Below are 25,060 nucleotides of genomic sequence, written 5' to 3'. Positions count from 1 at the left end.
AAGATTTTGCAAAGAACTGACTGGGTTGAAAACTCTCAAATGATAAAAATGGTAGTTGCTTTTTCTTAGATGCTGCTGCTAATCAGTGTATTTTCTATTACACAGACTCCGGATGCGGTACCCATTACAGGTGATCTTTTCAGATCCATTTTTTTTAGAATAAGAAAAGACCAGCTTCAAAGAACAGTTTAAAATGAGAAAGTCCTAGGCTGCTATATTGCATATAACTATAGTCACTTCATTGGCAAAAGATATTCATCAGCAAAGCAAAATTCCAATAGTATTCCAAAGAGACCTTCTAAGCTGCAGAAAACTGATTTGCCAGGAGAGCAAATTCTCACATGGTCACAAGCATACAGCCTACTACTACTACTACAATCTAATATTGATCTACTATCCAAACAAGAAACAGAAGTTTTCATTCTACCCTAAAGAGAGGGACTTCTAGGGCAGGAGCATGAAATGGGTGGCTATAGAAATTTAATGAATTTCTACAGTAAATATTTTTTATCAAAACTTTTTTATAATCTCAAGAACCTTTTAATCCATTTCCAGTTTAGCTGGCCAGGAGACAACAGATATTGAAAGGGCCTACAGAGGAAGATCCAAAAAAGATATCACAATGGAAACACAAAAATAGTTAAAACTTTTTTTTTCTTTTGTCAAATATCTCTGATGCCACACAAGTTGAATACTGGTCATTAATGATGAAATCCCAGTAGGGCAAAAATCAAAATTTGGTCTAAATGGGAAATTATTTTATTTAGTTAGTCATTTTCCTTTTATATCATCATACTTTACAAAATTCAAGCAGTAGCGCAGGAATATTATTACATTTACTATTTTGCCACAAATGAAAAAAAATCCTTAAATATATATGGATATCTTGCTGAGGTTGGGGTTAATGGGAAAGAAATCAGGAAATAATGCTTCTATAATAGAAAATGATATTGTTAATATCACTGAGCTTTATTTATCTCTGTGTAGATGATAATGTATGTCACAACAGAAAGAAACTAAAAAGTCTGTAGTTCAGTCATTTCATACAGAATAATAACAATGGGCAATATATAATTTTGCAGGTAGCTCCTTCTATTGAGAGTGATTTATGGTTGGTGTTCTGATGTCCTCGCTGGTTTTTTTTTCTCTCCATTATTTGCATTTTTTAATCTGTGAGCTGCCCCAGAGTTTTGTTGATTCAAGAGATATCAAAAATTGATTAAATAAACAATTGGTTTATGGCTTCATTATGGAGTTAAACATTATCTTCAATAGTGGAACCAAAGTGAGCTTCTGGCAAAGAAATTGTTTAAGGATTTGGGCACATAGACAAATAACTTAGATATAGGCTTAGTTGCTCCTGTGCTTGGTGACAGTAAAAAAACACCTCCAAATTATGTTGTAAGCAATTTTAGATCCCCTTTCTAATTGGAAATAGAGTCTATGACAGAAAGTGGAACAAGCTCTTGGCCTATCTTGCCAACAAGTTGGGTCAGCTTTCACTGTCAGCACTTGGACTAACAACTGTGTCACAATATCTCACTGCAGCATGCCACATTCGTGCAAGCTGGGAGCAATGCACTATGGCTGGTTTTCAGTCCAATTTCTTTCCTCTTCTGTTTTTGAGACTCATTCAAATTAGCACTTAGCACACAGGATACCTAAATGTATTGTGCAAGAATTTAAAAACTGTATTGAAGTCTGTTCGGTGCAGAATAATGCAAAGAATGTCTACACCCAGCTTGGTTTTTGCTATGATGCATCTGATATGGTATTGTCAGAAGCTCTATTATTTAAGGGAAATTAAAACAGCTGTATGTTACACTGAAGTACTCACTATTCCTTTCACAGACAGAGCAAACTAGATTAGTACTTGACCATTTAAATTATTGAAACAGCCAGATTTAATAACCTGGACGATGTTCTCTTAAACTGGACATATTGCTAATTAGTAATTAACTAATATCATAATTCTTTGATCATTGATCCTGAATTCAAGAAATATAAATAATACAAATCAATAAATACAATAGATAGGTGATGATAGATAGATAGATAGATAGATAGATAGATAGATAGATAGATAGATAGATAGATAGATGATAGAGAGAAAGACAGACAGACAGACAGACAGTTTTGTTCACATGAACATTTTCTTCTCACAGAAGATGGATCGTACATTTATTAAAAGTAATTGTAACTGGAAGGCTGCATTGATTATAGCAGTAGATGACTTACTGATCATCAGCCTTAAATAAACAAATTACTGGCTTTAATTATGTATCATTTCATGAATATGGAAGACAGTCTACTTCGTATATGAAAAACTTGTTCTAGAATATACTGTAATTCTGAAATTGAAAAATACAAATAATTTGCTCAATAATTTGCTAACTATATCCTGCCAGTATTTTTAATTTTTCCATTTCACAAACTAAAATGTGCAATTAATGCTGATTTTTGAAGGAGTTTAGACCTGGCCAGGGGATTGGAAAAGAATGAATTTTTAGACAATAATTTTTAGGGAAAAAATATTCAGACCTGAGGAAGAAGTAAGCATAAGAAAGTAACTCAACCCTAGCGTGATTCTATTTAGTATAAGAAAGAGGGACAGAGAGAATTTTTTTATCAGGCTTTCACAATTCTGTTATTTGCGTTATTTTTGCAATCCCCGTTATGCATGTTTCTTGATCTCGTGAGGAGCTGTCAACATTTGAGTGACTGACCAGACTTAATTAATTCTCAAGTCATGTAAGTCCATTAAGTTTGTGTGGCTATTTCTATGTCCATTTTATTATATTGCTAACTTAATATCATAATCAAAATTATTTGATTTATTTCATTGTAATCAGGTATGTTCTACTAGATGTTGCATTAATCATTGAGCCCTGAATTCATACATATAATATGGGAAATGCAGAACTTAAGAACATGATCATTTCAGCTCTACAGAAATGTGAATTCTTGCTGAAACTAACAGTTTCAACTATTTTGAGCTGAACTTGAAATTAGTTGCTGAACAATTAACTTTTAGGCACATATAAATCAACTGAAAGCAAGGGTTGCATACAAAATGGCAAGTTTGTATATATACCCCATTCTGTGCATGACATTGGATAGTTATTTATAAACTCAACTAATGAAAGATGTTTATTCTAGTTTAATTACACTTTAAATTTTCTCAGTTATTTTGGGTACATTAAAGTTGTGTTATCTTACACTAATGAGTATCTAAATATGCCCATGAAATTAAAATATTTTTCCTGTTCAGTGAAAAAAGACTAACATTATCTGAATATCCGAAGCATAATATCTGAGAATTCTGCCATTACCTATGGTAATTTGGTCTAAATTCAGGATCTTTTTTCCATAATAGGTATTTGAATTTTCTCATTTAAAGAATCCACTCAAGGAATACAGTCCAGGCAGCATATTAAAATTCAAACACTTTCTCATCAATGTCTTTTTGAAATGTCTGGTAGAAAGTAAGTATCAGTGGTGTAAATGGGACTTATTGTGGGTCAGAAGAGCATTGCAGGCTAAATTATTTGAAGCCCAAGTACGTCAATAATGGCTGTTGCATATATGAGAAATCACATGGAAGTTATTAATACATATTAAGTGGTGGAAGAGGTAGATGAAATATTGTTTAAATTTGAAACATGACTTGCAAATATGTATTAACTGCAAAAAATGAAAGAAATTTTAGCAATGTGATATTTAATTTGAAATTTAAAAAGTTCCTTCTGCCCTCAGGATGCCACTCTAAAGCATTCCATGTCCAATCAACTACACACAAAGATAGTTTCTTCTGCAATGCCATCACTCTGTTAAACATATAATTCCCACAGAACTGCCTTATGCCTAAAGATATCTAACCATGTAACAGGACTGTATTACAATTATCCCTCTCATCTTTCCTATTGCTTTCTCATGTTGGTATCTTATGACTATCACTTTCTTGGTTGTGTCATATGATTTATTTGTATCTTATGATTTATGATTTATCCCTGTGTTGCTTGTATGTATACTGAGAATTTATGAACCGGAGACAAATTCCTTGTGTGTCCAATCACACTTGGCCAATAAAAGATATTCTATTTTGTTCTGTTCTTTAAAAAAGCTGAGTCCAAATATAAAAATAAATTTACAACATTTTCTATCGTCTAGCCATCAAAATGATGCCAAGCAAGTTATCTGGAGAAAAAAGCTTAAACATGAACTTCAAAATTAAATTTGAAGACAGATGGCTGTGTAAAATCTGAGACATTGTAACTGTTGTGAAGTTTAAGACACCTATACAGAACATATTTAACTGTGTGCTTATCATATAAATTAAGCCAAAAAAGAGATGTAGAATCTGTCTTAGATCTATTCCCGTGTATAATTCAGTCTATCCTTACTTATCAAGTTGCTGCTTCATTTTTTCCAACTGCAAATTGTAAACATACTGAATCACTTCAAACCTTGCCATTAAAATCGATGGGCCTCAACTTGTGATCCGAACTGGATCCAAAGACATCAGTAAAGTCTCTCCCTAATGGTTTCCAGTTGTGCAGGATCCCACTCCATTGTAATCATCGCTGATGGCTGTGGTTTACCTGAGTCTGTAATACAACACTTCTGAAATATGCCAAGACTGAAGTTCTACCCAGGGTCATTTGTAGCAATGTTTTAAGATACTATAAACATATGTCCCAGGGGGAATATGTTAGCCAATATAGGAAGAAAATATAGGGGTTTTTTTCTTCATCATCATCCACATTCAGTTTCACAACTAGACCACAGACAATCCCAAAAGCAACAACATAGAAACTGAAATATAGATTATTAATAGAATCTACTTACTCAAGTACTAAATCATACTCTGGTGATTGTTTATCCATACCTATGAAAAGCTTCACAAACTTCAGCTCATTTAAGAGCATTAATATTATGTGGTTAATCTTTGGTGAGATTCACAGCCTTTGGGGCTGGTTGGTAGCTCAACAGCTCGAGTCCTAATCAAGGACCTAGGAACTGTTAAGGTAACATCGGAGGATATAAGCTGTCCCAAATAGGATGTTTTTTTGTAGAATCAGAATGTTCAAGTCCGATAAATTTAGAATTTCTAAATAGCAAGGTAGCCCTTTAGGCATTGCTCCAAGGGCTCCAATTACAATCGAGACAACACATGATTTCTTTTTCTTTTTATTGTTGTTGTTGTTTTTGTTGTTTATTGTCAATGCACAACATATGTACAATGAGATTGGTTATCATAATACTCAGGGTGCCATTTTATAAACAGCTCTCATTGGTATATGAGAAGCCTATCCCCAAACTGGATAATGAGAAACTCCGATAGACAATATCTGTTCTTTGCTTGCCTTCCATCCCAAATCCAATCAGCCTTGGCCCAGATCTCCTCAAATATTAAGCAGAGATTGTAGAATGAAGCAAATATACCAGGTGAACTCCTGCAACATTAAATAACATTATATCTGACAATCAACATGTCATTTAGTCTCTTGTGCATAAATCTCAATCAGAAATTGTCTAATGAATTTCTCAGTAAAAATATATGTACATACACAGAGAGAGAGGGAAGGAGGGGGGAGAGAAGGAGAGAGAGAGAAAGAGAGAGGGAGGGAGGGAAGGAAGGAAGGAAGGAGAGAGAGAGATCTTTCATAGGTCTGGGGAGTATGGATATATTCAGACAAATACAATACACAAAAATCAGTAGTAGTTCTACAAATAGGCATCAAATATAGATTCACCTTAATATTTAATTCACCATTTGACTGATGGACAGAAATTAAACATACAGACATACAGACATACACAAACACACACACTCAAAGGTACATGCACATTTATACACATAAACATACATACCCTCCTGTTCAGTTCTCGTCATCTCCTCCAGTTTCTTTTGTTTCAAGGTGTCCACCACATCGGCAAGACTTCCTTTGCGGCGTTCTGGAGTTCCAAAATTAACACTGGTCATTAGCTCATTGCGATCACGACCACTTTCTTCGGGCTTATGTGGTGAGGTAGAAGTATTTCGGAAGGAATATAAGGAACATAACTTATTATTTTCTGACTCCTGTAAAGAAATAAGAGAATAATATAATATTTAATACATTATAACAGGATGTCTATTATAACTCAAATGCAATTGAATAATTTGAAATATTATACTGAACTAAACAAATGTTTAATTACAGTTTTATTTTGGCTGTTGATAAAAAGAACTTTAATTCTGCAGTATTTGACTAGCCCTTGAGGAAGAAAAATATCATCTCTTTTTCATCTGAGTCTTAGCCTGTAAGAGTCCAAAGGCTCCAAAAGCTATATATTAAGATTCAAGGGAACTAGGAAGTCCTTGAACTAGAGAAAGTTTTTGACTCAGAATAAAGTTGTTATGTATATTGAAATGATGAGCTAATTACCTGAGCTTAAAACTTCCAACATGTTATCTCTATCAACTCTTCCACAGCCTGATTAATTGGTGAAACACCTCCTCCCCCAAATACACAGACACTCCATTTTAGAATATGATTTATAGACACATGGTCTGAGGCATGGAATGAAGAACACGTTAGCAATAATTCTATTTAATCCTTCTCTTAGTCAGAAGCTCAAAATCTTCAAAATTTCTCAAGCTTTGCCTGTAAGCTAGCTTTCTTTGCTAGAGCTTTAAAAAATCAATGATTTGGAAGCTTTTGTATAATTCCAACTGTGGCCATCTAGCACTGAATGTGTTCAGATAAATATATGAATTATTACTAATGAAAATTCAGGTCTATGGCATATTTCAGTAAATTCATTCCAGCAGCACATTAAATCATATGTTGTAGAACTCAAAGAGATAGTATAGTATAGTATGGTATGGTATAGTTATAGTTATAGTTTTATAGTTATAGTTATAGTGATAGTGATAGTGATAGTGATAGTGATAGTGATAGTGATAGTGATAGTGATAGTGATAGTTATAGTTATAGTTATAGTTATAGTTATAGTTGTTATAGTTATAGTTTTATAGTTATAGTTAGTTATAGTTGTTATAGTATTTAAAACAGAATTTAAAACCTAAGTTTCTTCTGAAACTTGACTATCCAAATAGGACTTCAAACATTGTGACCAACACTATTAAATGAAATAATGGCAAACAGGTTATAAAAGTAAACTTCATTTTTATTTTTCAGTAATAGAGGTTCATCACTGCTGATGGAAGACAGCACTTTCTTTAAGATACAGGCACCATTTTTTCATATATTTAAGACACCATGGTAAAAACTCATGATAAATTTCAAAAACCTAAAAATAATGTTTATTTTTCAAAACATGTAACAGTTTCTTAGGAATTAAAAAAAGACTTAATAGAGAATATAAGTACTCAGGACTCAATTTTTCTTAAAACATATAAAGATAAATATGCACTGAGATTGGAGTGAGTTAGTTATTTCTACTTCAGCATAGCTAATCACAGTACTCCCCAGCTCTCAAAATACTTAAAATTTAAACCTGATTTAGTGGTATCTCAATGTTATCTCCCAGCTAAAAAGATAAATGAATTCATGCAGCTACTAGTTTCATTGTGTCATGGCTCTGCAAGAAATAATTATACCATTTAGGTTTAAGTATTTCATTTAATCTATATGTCATAGGGATTTTCAAACTTTACAGCACAAAAACTGCCCACCGAGCGCTTGCACAGGTAAAAAGAGAAGCAAAGCTTGGAAGTAGTTTTGATGTTACATATTTTGCCCAGACAAAGTAAAACATGTGTCAAAACTAACTCCATTTTGTCTGTAAAAGACAGAGAAAAACCTTTTTAACATCACTCATCCTTGTTTGGAAGGCAGATCAGATTTAAAACAAATGCTACAACTTTCCCCGAAATGCTACTGGCACTCTCTTGATTTTTGACCCACAGTCTGAGAACAGTCTACAGTGACTGTTTTCTAATTTTGCCTGTCAAAAGCCATCTGGGAAGGTTACAAACGGTGATCAGCTGAATCCAGGACAGCACAACTGTCATATATTCATGCCAGTTATCAAGCACTCAAACTTTGATCATGTGACCTTAGGGATGTTGCAACAATCGTAAGTATGAAAAATGCTCATAAGTCACTTTTTTCATTGCCGTTTTAACTTCGAGTGATGACTAAACGAATGGTTGTAAGACAAGAATTGGACTATGATGGGACTACAGCTTCTTATTCATGCCAGTGATTCCAAGGATCAAAATAATCCTTGACTTCTGCTTACTACTATTTAAAAAGATGTTAGATGTATCATATGCACCAAAGACAAATTCCTTGTGTGTCCAATCACACTTGGCCAATGAAGAATTCTATTCTCTTTTATTAACAGAATTAAAGCATCAAAATGCACACAAAGGAGCAGATTTAAAATAAATCTAATCTCTACTGAAGGTATTCCTATAATAGTAAGATCCCAATCATCATATTTCCCTCACAAAGCAAGGGTTAGCAGTTCAAAACCAAGTAGAAACAATTTTAATTGTTTTTAAACTTGTTTAATTCTTATTTTTCTTTTCCACTGAGCATTTCCACTCAGCAAAAAAACCCAAAAAACTTGTCCACCAGTGGACCATTGAAATGCTGGCCCTTATTTATTTACTTACTTACTTAGTTGTCCAGCCCTAGGTAAATCCATTTGGTTCAGGAGCTGGGGTGAAACCCTCCTACCTCAAGTGACAGCAAGAATGGTGAAACGGTCCACTGGCAAACTGGTTAAAAAAAAAGCAGTAAAGTGGGCAGCTCAGTAAAAGAAAAATGTGTTCTAAAAATGTTTCTGCCCCATTTCAAACTCTTTAAAACATGATAAACAGTAAGCTGCAGTAGCTGCAGTGGAAATGGAAGGTTGAACCTAATGAGCCATGGTGGTGCAGTGGTTAAACGCAGTACTGCAGGTTACTTCTACTGATTACCAGCTTGCCTGCAATTTTGCAGTTTGAATCTCACCAGGCTCAAGGTTGACTCAGCCTTTCATCCTTCCAAAGTGGCTAAAATGAGGACCCAGATTCTTGCGGGCAATATTTTGTAAACCTCTTACAGAGGGCTGTAAAACACTATGAAGCAGTATAGAAGTCTAAGGGCTATTGCTCCTTCTAAGAAAGAAAGTAACTTGATTAACAATAAATGTGCCTGAATGTTAATGTGCCCATCATGTTGACCAATGTTTCAAATCCTTATAACTTTAAGATTTGTGGACTTCAAACCCCAGAATTCACCAGCCAGGATGCAGGCTAGGAAATTCTTCAAATCTGCACATTTTAAAGTTGTCAAGATTGAGAAATATCAATTAAGGCCATTTGATATAATACAGTATTGCTATTGAGAGCATGATCAGTGTTCGTAGAACTTTAAAATCATAAATGTCTTAAAATATACTTCCAGATATAATCTTGGATGAAGTTTACATTTTGTGAATGCTAAGATTCTAATGTGATTTGCTGTTTTTTATTTAGTAATTTTTTTCTTAATTTTTAATTTTCTTAATTTTTAACATTTTCCTAAGTTTAATTTTCTTAATTTTGTGATGATGTTTGGCTATAAACAAATCAACTGAATAATTCTCCAAATTGGCCAAGACTCTAGCCCAGTACAGTCAATCTTTAACCATCCTAGGCATGGTATAGTAAATTGATGCGAGATTTATTCCATTTCATATACATACACTGTTGTAAGAAATTATGTGTGAATATATATTTCCTTTATATGTTTATTATTAGATTTTATTGCCTATGTCCTTAACCATACAGCATGACTATTGTATTTTATAATAACATGGCCTTCACATGGGAGGCAACTTGAAAGAATGAATTATTTCTGCTGTAGGGCATGAATGAATAGAAAGAGAAGTCTTTATAATATAGTGGTTAGAAAGGCTTTTTTTCAATTTTGATATTATTCTTTAGGAAACATTAATTGAACTGAAGTTGATTGATCATCAAATATTCTTGAAAGTCCTTCATCATTTTTGGCAAAAAAAAAAAGAAAGAAAGAAATTTGTAAAGAAATGACTCACAAGTGTGTGTGTGTGTGTATGGGCTGCTGATGGTGAGTGAGACCTCGCCGAAACGTTGCCAAGACAATCTCAATCTTACACAGGAAAAGACCCGAATACAACAAGACCAGCATACCTACACCCATGAAAATCTACGATATATATCGTAGGCCTAATGGCTAAGATGTCTGCCTAGTATGTAATATAGCCCAGGTTCAAATCCCAGTAAGGGTATGGCTAGCTGATGAGAGCTAAATAGCTTGAAATAGATCTATACTAGTCTCCCTTTATTTATTTATCAGCACAAATAAAACACACACACACACACACACACACACACACACACACACACACACATATATATATATAGTAATTTTAAATTTTAAATTCCTTCCCTTTAGTCTTCATCTCTTTGATCCCTTCAAAAAAATATCCTAGAACTTGATTTGTTTTCCTTTTTCTTTATCCTTTTTCACAAAATTCTTCAAAACTTTACAAGTTTCTTTTGTAAATTAAATATATAATAGTTTGTGTTGTTATTTAAATATTCATTTTAACTATTAAAAAAAACCATGTCAGGTATTCCTAACTCTAGCATTTACATGGAATCAGTATTTTAAGACATTCTATGATTTCTGCAATTTTTCTGAATTAGTTTATAAATTAAAGTACTATAATGACTTGAAGATTCCTAGCTGCATATATTTTAACCCTAAAAATCCTAATTAAAGTTTGCCAATATACACTATTAGTTATTTTCTGACTGCATAATTGATTGAACTGTAAGTTAAATGAATAGAGTGAAAGTGCACAAATGATAAACCATACTAAAACAAGAGTTTTGAAAGGTTAAAATTAACCAAGTTTTGTAATGCCATGCAAATGCAGCTGCTAGATCTTTAACTAACTTGATTAAATGTGTCTTGCAAATCCAGTCTTAGAGTTACATTAAAAGAAGTTGATTTACCAGGATCTTTATGCCACATCTTCATGTCTCAGCAGGAAGTCTAACCATAAACCCTTTATAACTTTTTGGGAATTCAGCTTTGGTATGAAGGCTATCAAATATTTATTTCTGTTTCTAAATTCCTCATGGATGTATGTTTCAGGTCAACTTGATTTTTTAAAATAATGTGTGCTCATTCTTCCCTTTCTTCATATACATTTTTAAAATTATTCTCCCCCTCCATTTTTGTCATATACACAGGCACACATGCTCACACTCATATACATGCACACAAACATAGAGAGACAGAGAGCATATACTATCATACTCTTCCTTCTTATTGGCTTGCATTCTGGATTATTCCTTTCTTCCAAGTCAACATTCATGCTTGGATAATCATAAAGATAGCTGCAAGAAATTGATTAAAGCGAGCTCCTTATACACCAATAACCTTTTGGATCAGATCATCTATTCTAATTATATATTTTAAACATGTTAAACAGTTTAAAAATACACCTTTATTAAGTGGAGAATGGTTTTGCTTCTTCTGAAAGCAATATGCTCTATTTTATTGCTTTGATAACAAGCATCAAGACACTGTTGCTGTGCACTTACTGCTTGCCTCGCTTCATCTAATGTGGCTTCTGTGCATGCACAGAAACTCCTTTTGACTTGACTGAACTGCTCCACCTGTAAGAGGTGTAACATAGGCTCCCTTCAAGGAACAGCTCAAAAAGTGCCTTCAGTTGCCTTGTTCACATCAGTTTGGATTGATTCCTATGTGTGAATGACAAAAGGTTCTGCTATACCAACTATGTGTATGTGCCATAAGTATCTGCTAAAATAGAGCTTTCATGCCTACAACTGTAGTATTTGGTATTCTGTAGAACAATATTAATTTGAAGTGCCAGATGACTTGGAATTCTTCACCCGGACAATTTTAGCTTCAAAGATTGCCTCCCTGCAGCACCATATAAGTGATACAACTCACTTCTTATTCCAATATTGGTCTACAAATGGTCAATAAATGTTGATTGGGATTACAATAAATCGATATCTGGTGACATCTTTATAATCACGGGGATCTCTCAACTGTTGTTTAACAAAAGCAAATGTTTAGCCCATTAGTTGTCATGAAAGCTTGAAAAAGTATGGTTATCCAAATATTGCATAGCAGAAGAAGTCAAAGAATTCTATTAAATAAAGAGGTTATCCATGTCCCTATAATTTGAGCCTTTGCCAAATATTACACATCCTGGTTCACAGTCCTCAGGAAATACACCAATTGTGTCATATTATACTCTATGCAAATTATGCAATATACCAGATTTCCTTACCCAAGACCAAAATCATATTTTTTAGAGATACATACAAATGAAATATGTATATTCTCTGGAGCCAAAAATCACCTAAGGTATGGGAAAGGAATTCTCTCTATGCATGCAGAGATTTTTTTAAAGAAATTTAAATTGTGAGTTGTTAAGTGAAGAACTTACTATAACTTTCTTCTAGTTTGCAACCAACAAGGTCAATGGCGATGATGGCAGGAAGTTGCAAGACTCAGGAGGCTGGCAAACAGGCCAGTGGGTAGGTAACAGTGGTGGGTTGCAGGCGGAACACCCCGGTACGGGCATACCGGTGCCTGCTGGGAGCACCGGGTACTGTTCCAGTACAGTGCTCTGGAGGGCTCACCCGCCTGCCCACTCTCACCACCTATATTTAAGCTCTTCGGGGCTTCAGGATATGGCTTCACCATATGCACACAGAGCATATGGTGCTGGCACAACACTCCGCCAAGCAGCTGGAGTGTTGCAGAGACATTGCAGGAGGTAAGGACGCATGCGCATGCTGCGTGCGTGTGCTGCACACATTCATGTGGGGGATGTATCGGTTACAATGGCATACGGAACCCACCACTGGTAAGTAAGTGGGGTACACACACATATACAGAGTATGAAATCTTCAGGATTTTGTACCCTGTTGTCAGATCCCTTGGGGGGGGGAGCAGCACGAGTGGGGGATGACTTACAGAAGCAACTTGCAATATTTCTGCAAATGGCAGGAGTGTGAATCAGTTGCTAAGCACCCAGAAGACAATCATGTGACTAAAGGGGTGATGGGACAGTTAGAACTTTAAGGAGTTATAAGCACCATTCATTTTATACCACCATAACTTCAAATTGTTGCTGAACAAGTAGCTGTTAATCAAAGATTAGTTCAAATACATGCACAATTTTCAAAGCATTCAACATATTAAGCAAGCAAATGTCAACTAAATATAGGTTGTCCTCAACCTACAACAGTTCATTTGGTGACTGTTCAAAGTTACAACGGTGCTGAAAAAGGTGATTTACGACTGTTTTTCGCACTTATGACCACTGCAGCATCCCTATGGCCATGTGGTAAAAATTCAGATGCTTGGAAACTGACTCTTATTTATGATAGTTTCAATGTCCTGGAGTCATGCAATTCCTTTTTGCCAATGTCTGACAAGCAAAGTCAATGGGGAAGCCACTTTCACTTAACAACCGTGTTCCTAACTTAACAACTTTAGTGATTCACTTAATAACTCTGCCAAGACAAGTTGTAAAATGAGGCAAAACTCATTTAACAAATGTCTCACCTAGCAACAGAAATTTTGGGCTTAATTATGGCAGTAGATCATAAGAGTACCTGCAGTTGAAAAATATTATTACTAGTGGAAGTTGAAGCAAGTAAATTATTTATAGGAATGCTGCCTTGTGCCATGTATTTGAAGGTAAATTATCTAAGACATCTAAGAAAGGCAAAGATAAAATGATAATGTAAAAATTTGATTGTATTTTACAATCTGATTCAATAGAAAACAACTGACAGAACAAATGAGAGTGAAACAACAGAATATATTCTCTGTGTATCAAAAGGTCTAGAATGTTGTCTGATTTAAAACTATGGTTGCAAGCTGGAGAGACAGAAACATATTTCTCTTGGATGTGGGTGAAAGAGAGGATTTTCCATATTATTTTGGGGGGGATTTTGAACATCAATTACTGTAATGGGGCTGCCCTTAAAGAGTGTTCGAAGACTTCAGTTAGTCCAGAATGCAGCCGCGCGAGCGATTGTGGGTGCACCTAGGTACACCCACGTCACACCTATCCTCCGCGAGCTGCACTGGCTACCCATTAGTCTCCGGACCCACTTCAAAGTGCTGGTCATTACCTATAAAGCCCTACATGGCATCGGACCTGGGTACCTGAGAGACCGCCTCCTGCCGATTACCTCCCTTAGACCGATTAGATCTCACAGGTTAGGTCTCCTCCGGATTCCATCTGCCAGCCAATGTCGGCTGGCGACTCCCCGGGGGAGAGCCTTCTCTGTTGCAGCTCCAGCCCTCTGGAATGACCTCCCCGTGGAGATCCGGACCCTTACTACCCTCCCGGCCTTCCGCAAAGCCACCAAGTCCTGGCTGCTCCAGCAGGCCAGGGGGCTTGTGAAACATCCAGCCCCACAGAAATTGTGAATGTTGCATTTTTAAAGTGTTGTCTTTGTCTATTTATCCCCCTTCTCTTGTCTATTGTGAGCCGCCCGGAGTCCTTCGGGAGTGGGCGGCATACAAGACAAATAAAACAAACAAAACAAACAAATCTCCGGGATTAATTGCCTGAAACCTAAATGAAAGCAACAATAATTTGTTAGACAATATCTGAAATATTGTTTTTAAACTGACTGCAAAAGCCTAGGTTAGTTTTCTTTGTATTATCATTGTCCACATGCATTTTAGGTACGTGAAAAAGGAATTTAATGTTTCATTCTTCCTTAGGACCATGCCAATCTGGCAGTTCTAGGGGGTGGTCTGGCAATTATCTGATGTAAGACTTCCAGAGCAGGAAATAGTTTATGATCTTCTGAATATGGTTGCCTGGAGCCACTTCCATAGGATTTACTTCCAGAAAATTGCTGGACCACCCATAGCATAGTTGGATTAGTTGTGTCCTGAAGAAGAACAAAATGTTCTGGAGTTCCTTGGAATGTTCCGTATCTGGAAATAGAAAAAAAAGTCATATTCCTACAACAAAGTATACTTGAGTTAAGGTGCTATTTTTTTGTAAAGGTATCATTTCTCATTGCACAAAAACTCTTATTTATAAAAGATACTTTGCTGGTTGCTCTTTTATGGCACATGAACTATATACATGCAATGACACCCGAGTTTAAAAAAAAACTAAAAATAAGCTATAGGATTGATTGCGCATCTTCAATTTCAGTGTGCAATTCCCCTCTATCGATACCCTCCTCTATTTAGTTTGCTGTTACTCTGGATTGGCCCTATTATTTCTTTAAATTAAACTTTGTAGGATCAACTGGCATTCAAACCACAATTAAATTCAGTAACCACAGTTAATGTGTTATGCTAAACCATCAGGTGTGAACCTAGCTACTATGATAAACCACAGCCTAAATCATAACATGTTGTACACCAAATAAATCAGCTGTAGTTTCTTCTATTGAAATAAATTATCATTAAAATAAACCTGCTCAAGCAAACTGTATAAACTCAGTGACACATCTGCTTTCATTCAAATCTTAGCTGCAATTATCAGACAGAAATGCTGAAACACTCAGGAGCCAAGGGGAATCTATATGTAAAACAAGCATTGCGGTCAGGTTGCAGAAACAAATTCTTGTATAATACAGGTGATGGCATTATATTTTCTATTTACTGTAGTTTGTGTACCTAACCTGTGCACAATTAAATATAGGACAGGGTTATCGTAACCATGGGCACTGTTAAATGATGGTAAAATGAGCTGATTGTTTGTATTGTCTTAGGAACAGGATCAAAAAGGGAGTATCCTTCATTTCCAAGTCAAAATCTACTCTTACACAAAAAAAGAATCTCTAAAATTATAACACTATGTGTATTGTGCTACTGGAACACTAATTGTATTCAGTAAAATCCAGTAAAATATCCCTCAAAAGACCAGTGCTCTGTTTGGACACTTCATTAGGATCGCGCAACAGGGGAAATTAATTCAAAAAATAAGAAAAGTAACCCAAGTGAGCAATGTTAACACAGTTGTAGATGGGATCACATACTGGAAGCCTGCAATGCTTTCATGTTCAATAGCCAACAAAACTACATACAAACACAATCCACTCCTATAGGAGTTTAAGAAAGATATTTGTATGAATGGCCAGGATAGCAGAAGGGGGAAAAATCAGTAACATGAATGGGTTGCTTGTTATTTCAATGAAGTTGAGCCTTCCCTGGTATAGAAAAGTATTTATCAGTCATCACATTTAATAGGATATATGCACATACTTACACCCCAGGAAAATTTGATATCCAAAATGGTTTTAATTCTAAGATTTGCCAGCAAGTTGGCCCTTTTAATTCAAGTACAAAGCAAACATTTGTGGAAAAATGTTTCTGTCATATCATATTAATATTTTATTCTGTTAGGATTCCAACAAAATATATGTACAAAAAATGTTTTTTTAAAATCTCTAAATGAGCAGTGAACAATTTACAATTGGACAAAGCCTCCCACCTTGAAGTCCCTCTGCATTTTCCAACAAAGTTCAGTGGAGAAATTCCTCATTAGAACCTTTTCTACACTGGTTTAATGTCTTGGTTTTTTTCAAATAAGATTTTAAAATATATTAAACTATACTGTGAATACTGTATTATATTGCACCATACTAGTAAATTGTTCATTTTGCTGCCTCCTCATTATTATTACTAATGCTGTTGCAAACTACTAACTGGTAGTTGTTGTTTTTTTAATGTAGCCCTCCTGACTGAAGTATGAAGGATGCAGGGACGTGCAGTCACTAGAGGCAAGGGAGGCGGAGCCTCACCAGTCTCCTCAGGAAAAAGAAAGAAATTTAAATATATATTTTTAAATAATTAAAGCCAAGATAGTTGCTGCCAGATTCCAGCTCACAGTGGCTTGGTGTCTGCTTAGTGTTAACCAAAGCAGGAGGCGAGAGAACTTGGGGCCTCTTTTCCATAAGGAATTTTTCGCCTTCTAAAAGTTAATAAAGAGTTAAAAGGCAAAGAAGTTCAGATGGAAAAGAGGCACTAATTCTCCCGCCTCCTGATCTGCAAGCAGCGAATCATGTCTTCTTGAGCACGCTTACATTGGGCGGGGCATGCTTCAGAGCAGAGAGGAGTGGGAGAGAAGGAGGAGGCTGGCTCTTTGCTGCAGACCTGGGCGCTTGGCGGCTCCCGCGATGCAAAGTGCCCCACCATCCCCGATGCTGCCGCCCGCTGCCCCGGCCTGCTTCTCCAGGCTCCGGCGGGGCGGCGGCGGCTACTTTAAGTTCTCCCTTGTCTCACAGCCGGGGCCGCTCCGGGTCACCGGCCGCTGGCATGCGCTCCTGTGAGAGCCTCTGCGTAGTGCCATGAGGCCGCGGAGAAGCTTCGCTCCATTTCTCACTCAGCCTTCCCCCAGAGGCGATCCGGGACTTCCAGCGGCGGAGCTTGGAGAAGCAGCAGACGCAGGCCGGGACAGCGGGGGGGGGCAGCGGGGCACTTTGCATCGCGGGAGCCACCAAGTGCCTTTGCTGCAGACCCGGGCGCTTGGTTACTCCCGCGATGCAAATCCCCCCCCCCGCCGAGGCCGACCGCTGCCCTGCTGAGCTGTTTCGCAAAAGGATGCCCAGCTGAGCCTCACCAGGTATAAACCTCACCGCACATCACTGGAAGGATGGCCCTACACCTGCCATAAACAACAAAGAACAAAAAACTAGAATGCCAAGTACTGCACTTCTGGCATTGCAGACACACTGTCCAATGACTCTTTTATAAAACAGGGCAACTTTTAATACTTTCCTCCCCTCTTCTTTTGAAGTTTTCCCTACCTATTTTGCTCAAGTAATTCCAAGCCCCTACCCAGTTTCAAAGATAAAGGCTGTCAGAGAAAGTAAATATTGCTGAAGAGAAAAGCACTTTATAATAAAGCTTATGCTCTTGCTTAAGGTAGATCTATTGAAATTGATGGACCTGTGATTAAACAAATTTAAAGTAGAATTAAGAATAGTGTGGTATGTACACCTATACCAAAGAAGGGAGAAACAAGGGAGCTGTGGTGCTAATTCCTCATGCAAGCACAGTTTTGCTTAAGATCTTTACAAAGAAGAATAAAGCCATACATAGAGAAGAAAGGGCAAATGAACAGGCAGGTTTTAGAAAAAGCAGAGGGACATGAGATTAGAGTGTTAACAAAAGATGGATAATGGAGAGAGCAAGAGAATTCAAGATGGTTTACTTTTCCTTTATTGGCTGCGGCAAGGCCTTTGTGTAGATTCATGCCAGAATGAGGAATATATTAAGGCATGCCAGAACATTTGATTATTCTTCAGAGGCACCTTTAAAAGCTTCTGTAAAAACTGAATTTGGAGAAACCAAGAAGTTCAGAATTAGGAAGGCTTTGAGATAAAAATACATATTATCCTCATATTTGTCCAATTATACAGGAAATATATTATAAGATACCAGGCTTGGAAACATTACAGCTAGAATCAAAATTGGAGGTCAAAATGCAAATATTTGATATATGCAGGGAACACCACTGTTATCTGACAGATTAATTTCTTGTGAAGATAAAAATGGAAAGTAAAAAATAGGACTTTTTTCATGTTCAGTGTTTAATTATGGTTGCAGACCTCAACTGATATACACAGAAAATACAACCATAAAAAATAACATGTGATTGTATTCTGATTAGTGCATTAGCCCTATCCTACTGGAAATACCATTCTGCATCGCGTCCTAGATGCCAGGGAGCAGCATTTTTCTACTATGTTTACAACTTTTGAGTTTGTGTCAGCCAAAAAATATTGGATACAGAATTCACCTGGCTGATCACAATGTTTCACTACTATAGGCTGCAACAGCCTTAGCCAAATATAAGTATAGGGCTGAATCTTAAAAACTCATGTTTGAACTTCTCCAAAGTCAGATGGCCACAGACTCAGAGACTGTTATATCTGCTTTAAAACTGCCAAAGGGAGAGTATTAAAATAGTCTGCAAAGAAGGCCTGGCCTATTTAAAGTAATTAAGCAACTTCAGATAATTTGCACAATAATATCATTGTTATGTTCCATCGAATTGTAGCCATCTCCTGGCAATTCTATGGTCTCTTACCATATTATGCAATTCTTGTAGATGAACTCTTGTAGCTTCAGCATTTTGTTGGGCCACCACTTTTACTGATGGCCTTTCTGTCCATCTTGATTAACATTATCATCTATTCTATCACATCACATAATGTCTCCAAAGTATTATAAGTTTTGTTTTGTTATAGTGCTTCTACTGAGTATTCAAGCTTGCTTCCTCTAAAGCAAAATAGTGAAAAGAGGCTAAAAATAGTATTTTAGGCTTTCTCCTCTTTCTCCAGCTCAGTTTGATTGACTTCATGTTGTAACTCTATGTCATCAATCCACTGCTTAGTTACCTTCTTAGTTTTGTTGAAATCAGATCTTAACAGGTACTTACAAGGTAGCACATAAGTGTTTAGTTTACTTATAAAACTTCCCCATTATTTGAAACTGAATCTGTTGATTCCATTCACAGGAGCATATCTATGGTTACAGACTAAACCTTAGCCAGTAACATTATCTGGCAATTTTTTATTTTTATTCTGGAGATGCCAGTATCAAATCTTGGTGCTACATTGGAAACACATTTATGGTTCTGAAAGAGGGATCTTTTTCAGCAGAGATTAGTGACAAATATTAAGATGACAAAGATAGCGCGAACTAGCTTGTTTACTCATCAGTGACATTAAAGAAGATGGAAGTTTTGCATGTTTTTGGCATGAGTAAAAATAAAACCAAGTGGTGGCTGGAGATGTAAAGAAGAGATTAATTCTAGGGAAACAGGCAATGACAGACATAATGAGAAAATATATGGATATTTTTACAACAGAGATCAGAATAGTTAATGCAATAGTTAAAGCAGAACATGGAAAAGGAGCAAGGCCTCTCTGAATTATGGATTTGGACATAATTATCCAGAGTACCATGGGCTGCAAGAAAAACCAATCAATCCAGTTTAGACTGACTTCTTTCTTGAAGCAATAATTATCAAGCAGAAATATATATACTTCATGCATGTGATGCAGGCAGATAACAGAATACAGGTAGTCCTTGACTTATGACCACAATTGGGAGCAGAATTTCAGTTATAAGAAGTTGTAATCATACATCAAGGCACCCATATAACCAGACCCATTTTTTTTATAATTGTTAAGTGAACCACATTGCTGTTAAGTGAATCCATTCTCACAAATGGGTTTCTTTTACCAGACACTGGAAAAATTTGTTACAAATCATGTCCATAAGACACTGCAGCCAATTATAAATGTGAGCTGGTTGCCAAGTGCCTAAAATGCAGTCATGTGATGGAGGAGTGGCATAACTTTTTACAACAGTTGGAAGTGTTTTATGGGGCACAAATGATACTTTATGGGTTATAAGGCACCCTTTCCAAGACTGTCATAACTTCAAACAGTTGTTAACCAACCAGTTGAGGCCTAACTATAGGGAAAAAAAACTATTATGTTCGGTAAGCTTGAAAGAAGGGGAAAAAAGGAATGACACCAGCTGTGGTGAAAAAATAAAATAAGAAGATCAGTAGAATGTCCTGATAGGTCAAGATGGTGCACTTTTGTCACCAATGGGTCACACCTGACTTGATAGCACCTAAACTAACTATCATGATTCCAGACCAAAAAGGGAACTGCAGTATAATCAGAATCAAAAGAGATTCTTCCTAACAATTGAAAATGATAAACATAGTTGAGCTAATTCTTCCATAACATCTTAAAATAACTGCTGACTATAAAACTTCCTTTTTACAAACCTGTAATCCCTCAATTCGAAAGAGAGTCAGGGCAACTGGATGGAGCTGAGAATGAATTAATTATATAACTAGGTCTTTGCAATATAAAATAACATGACCGCTGCAATTTTATCCTGATTTCACCACAATTTTTCTGTGGTTATCCTGTTTTATGTACAAAAAATGACAATAAAACTGATATACCTTTATTGTTTTCAAGTTGGTTATATAAAAAGCTATACTATTTCATGAATAAAATGTATTTAATTTCCAACTGATAATCTGATATAATCTCAGATTCAGCAAACATTAAATTAGCATCAACTTGACTATCATATTTTTTGATGAAGCCTTTATGTTATGTGCTCTTTAATCACATAACACACTCCTCAGCCACATCGCTAGGCTTGTTGTGACATTTGTATATAATATTGGAAACTACATTTATTTTAAATTAATAGAGTCATGCCATAATGATTCTCAAACTATGTGCATTTATTGTAAAGGGCCTCTATCAGGATTTTGTGAAGAGAACTCTCATTTTGGAATTGACTTAAGGCTATAAAAAGTCAGTTTCAATATGAAATGTGAAAAGGAACAAAGGAGGAAACTGCAATATTTGAATAATATCCTGAGGGGGGAAACCAAACAACTAAACTTTGGAGTCTCTCAAAAGTTGTTAATGACTGGAGAAAAGGTTCTCTCTTTGAAGTTCTGATGAGAGGTAATGGATTTTTATGTTTGTTTGGAATGCTCAATCTGTGTTTCTACATATTTAACTCATGTAGTGGAAAATAAATTCAAATGTTATACATGGCTGTAAGCTTCTACAGTTCTCCTTCAAATAGGAACTTAACATTCCAAAGGAAAGGAAAGGAAATCAGATGATGGTTGGTAGGTAGGTAGGTAGGTAGGTAGGTAGGTAGGTAGGTAGGTAGGTAGGTAGGTAGGTAGGTAGGTAGGCAGGCAGGCAGGCAGGCAGGCAGGCAGGCAGGCAGGCAGGCAGACTAATAAGCCATTAGTAATGTATAACAAGAGCAACTGCAATGCTACTAGAATGTAAGTTGCAAATAGCAAAAAGTTGGATACCTTCAGATACTATCACCCCATATTAGAAATTCTATATAGATCTTATATTTACATAGCTTCTGCATCTATGTTGCAGTGCCTGAAATGGAACATCAGGGCAAAGCAATAGAACCCTTGTGTTCTTGTGTGCGGACAATACTCAACCATTTGTAAGTATAACACATAAAAAGAAGTTATGGATGTAAGGGAATCTCATAGAAATGTTACAAATAGGAATCCCTTTGCCAAATCCGAGAAAAGATAATCCTTGTAAGCAAGGAGAAATGTTGTAACCCGTGTGTTTACGTTACTGATACAAATTGCTGAAAGAGTCATGTTTCAAGGCTATGAAACATTTTTTTCTTCTTAATAAACCCTACTAACTGATGTCCATGGCTTATTTTCCTAACTCAACAAAAGCACTCTACATACACAGCTTTATTCTTTGAAACAGACACAAAGCCCATTTTTTCCCTCTCTAAGCTGTCAAAGTACAAAAGAAAATGTATAAAGTCTTGCACAGATGTAGCAAAGTACTGGATTACATCCTTTGGCAGGTGCTCAATATGCAGCCCACATAATCATATGTTAATGACTGGAGTGTGTTAATCAGCATGCATACCTGATTCCTTCTCAACCAAAGTAGGAAAGAAACCAAACAATTTACAGCATATAAATGCTGCTACTTTCAAAACACGCTGGGAAAAAAAATACTGCAATTGAATGAAAGACTGTTTCCAAAGCCTGATATCCACAGAAGCTCCAAAAAAGCATGCTGTTGTAACCTAGATAAAGCTGAAGGCCCATAATCAATGATTAAGTTTTAAAAAGAAACAAATCCCAATGTTCCAGCCTTCCTCAAAGCTACATCCTCATTTCTTTCTCCAAGACTGATTTCAAATGAAAATTTTGGGGAACACATACTGAATCTGTTCTAGACAGTCCCACTTTGTATGTCATAGGCACATAACATATGATAATCTATATATATAAAAGTGAAATATCACTCATGCATCATCATGAAATCTCCAGAACCATAAAGCCTACAAACTTGAAATTTGGCATGTATGTTCATCTTGGCTTCTAGGTGCTCACTAAGAAAGGATTTTTCAAAATGACCATCAGATCATTAGTATTTCCTATATTATTATTAACATGCTCTGACGCTAAGGAGTTAGACTGAAGGACAGAAGGGGATAAGACAGGAGAGGTCTCTGTGGGACAAGCCTGAAGGAGAGAAGGAGATAGGAGAGGATCAATGGGGCCAGCCTGAGGGAGAGAAGGGGGTAGGAGAGGAGTGGCTTCTGTGGGACAAGCCTGTGGGATAGAACGGGAGAAGAGAGGCCAATCATAACTACTCATTAATTTTCAAGCTGTAAGTGTCGATTTATCAAGCCCAATCACATAGTTTCATAGCGGAGCACAAGTATCCACCTAGTACATTATATAGTTGTCAAATCATTTATTTGGAAAGGAGATACAAAGCCCATTACCTATTATTAATCTTACCACATTACAATTATACTTCACATCCATTCCTGGACATGTCCTTGTATTCACCTGACAAGACAACACTACTAGTATATTTCAATTTCAAAAGACTTTGCTTTTTCAGCACCTTTGAGTACCATCTTTTTCCCATTTCCCCATGCTATATTGGCTAATCCTAGATCCTCTTTTCCCTTCCCCATATGCCATCTTTTTCTTAGCATTCTGATTCAAAGAGGGATACCAGTGCCAAGTTAGCATATTAAAGTAGGAGTTGGCATCATATAACTTTAATTAAAGCAACATTTGGAAGGCTGTAGGTGTCAGCATAACCTGGAATAAAAGTATATTGGTTTTACATTGCAATCCATACATTGCTATGGATGTGCTTCTTAAATCCATACATTGCTATGGATCTGCTTCTGTAATAGGACAGAGCTCAATATTGTACTACAGAACATATTGCTGCGCTTGATCCTACGAGGAACAATTCCAGAGAGATGGGGCAGAACTGCACTCTTGCTGAAGACATCTATCCATGTAAACTCTGAAGCAAACACAGTTGGCTTCAGTTCATGCATTCACTTACAAATAAGACAGGCATACTATTTTCTATAGCTATTGCATGTGAGCATTACATCGTGGATTTTTTCTCAGATGAAAGCACATGGTCATATATCATTCTACAAATATAGATTTCATTCTTAGCTTGAAGGAAGCTCGAACATGACATGAAGTGTCCACATATTTTTAGAAGGAAAGCCAATGAAGTGGTATAATGGGACAATGTTTGGACTTGGGATGGAAAATGGACAGATCCTGCTTCGAGTTCACCTTCAGCTATAGAAGTTTAATGGATGATTCAGGAAAGCCAATTGCTTTCTTTCAATGAAATTTGCCTCATAGTGTTGCTTTGGTTAAGATAAACAAGAAGAAGGAGCAGTATATATACTACCTTCATCTCCTGTACAAAGGAATAATATGACTCTAATAAATAAAATAAAACAGTTATATGGCTTCTATATATTAATGTTACTGTTACATTCATCAAGTAGTCCACTGTTACCCTACTATCGAGAACAGTAGTTTATTGAGACATGAATTTATTTGGAAATGTTGTTTATTATACTGAGAATATGTAGCTTCTTATCTGTTAAAGAAGAATAGAAAAAGTCTCTATTATGCACTCCTCTTAAGTATTTCTTATATCTTATCAATATACAATAGTTTCATACTCTATTTTATTCCAGTCTATTAAAAAAATATTTGTTTGTTTATTTATTTATTGAATTTATATTGTCGCCTATTTGCCCACGGCAGCTTACAGAATATAAAACCATATTTTAAACAATAAAAACTAACAAAAAGAGTCAAATAAATTAATATAGTACAATATAATAAAATCACCTCCCACCCCCGTCCCGGCAATAGCAGATAACACAAGTCATTTAATGGGTTCCATCCTGCTCTGGGTTCCCCACGCCTGCTGGCAGAACCAGGTCTTCAGTGTCTTCTGGAAGAATATTAGAGTGACGGTTATTCTAATCTCTGGGGGACTGATGCTCCAGAGAGAGGAGCCACCATGGAGGAGGCCCATCTTCTGGGTCCCACCAGGTATATCTCCCTCGGGGATGGGACCTGCAACATTCCCTGCTCCCCCTCTGATGAATTGGGTAGATGTGACCAACAAGAGACAGTTCCTCAGATAACC

At 36.3% G+C, this 25,060-nt stretch overlaps 1 protein-coding gene across 7 annotated transcripts in view; it reads right to left on the bottom strand.

Annotated features, from left to right (window-relative positions):
* The window catches only part of SOX6 (SRY-box transcription factor 6), a 476,183-nt gene that overhangs the window by 246,718 nt on the left and 204,405 nt on the right, over positions 1-25,060 (bottom strand). For all 7 annotated transcript variants that reach the window (XM_087717470.1, XM_087717425.1, XM_087717434.1 and 4 more), the window contains one exon: positions 5,875-6,085. In XM_087717470.1, the coding sequence (XP_087573596.1) occupies positions 5,875-5,986 (112 nt within the window). In that variant the 5' untranslated portion in view covers positions 5,987-6,085. The remainder of the gene's footprint in view (positions 1-5,874; positions 6,086-25,060) is intronic.

This window comes from Thamnophis sirtalis, unplaced genomic scaffold, assembly GCF_051295495.1.
Source record: "Thamnophis sirtalis isolate CommonGarterSnake01/CBP01778 unplaced genomic scaffold, rThaSir2_p1.2 scaffold_1, whole genome shotgun sequence".
NCBI classification, from domain to species: domain Eukaryota; kingdom Metazoa; phylum Chordata; class Lepidosauria; order Squamata; family Natricidae; genus Thamnophis; species Thamnophis sirtalis.
This window is presented reverse-complemented; position numbering and strand designations above follow the sequence as displayed.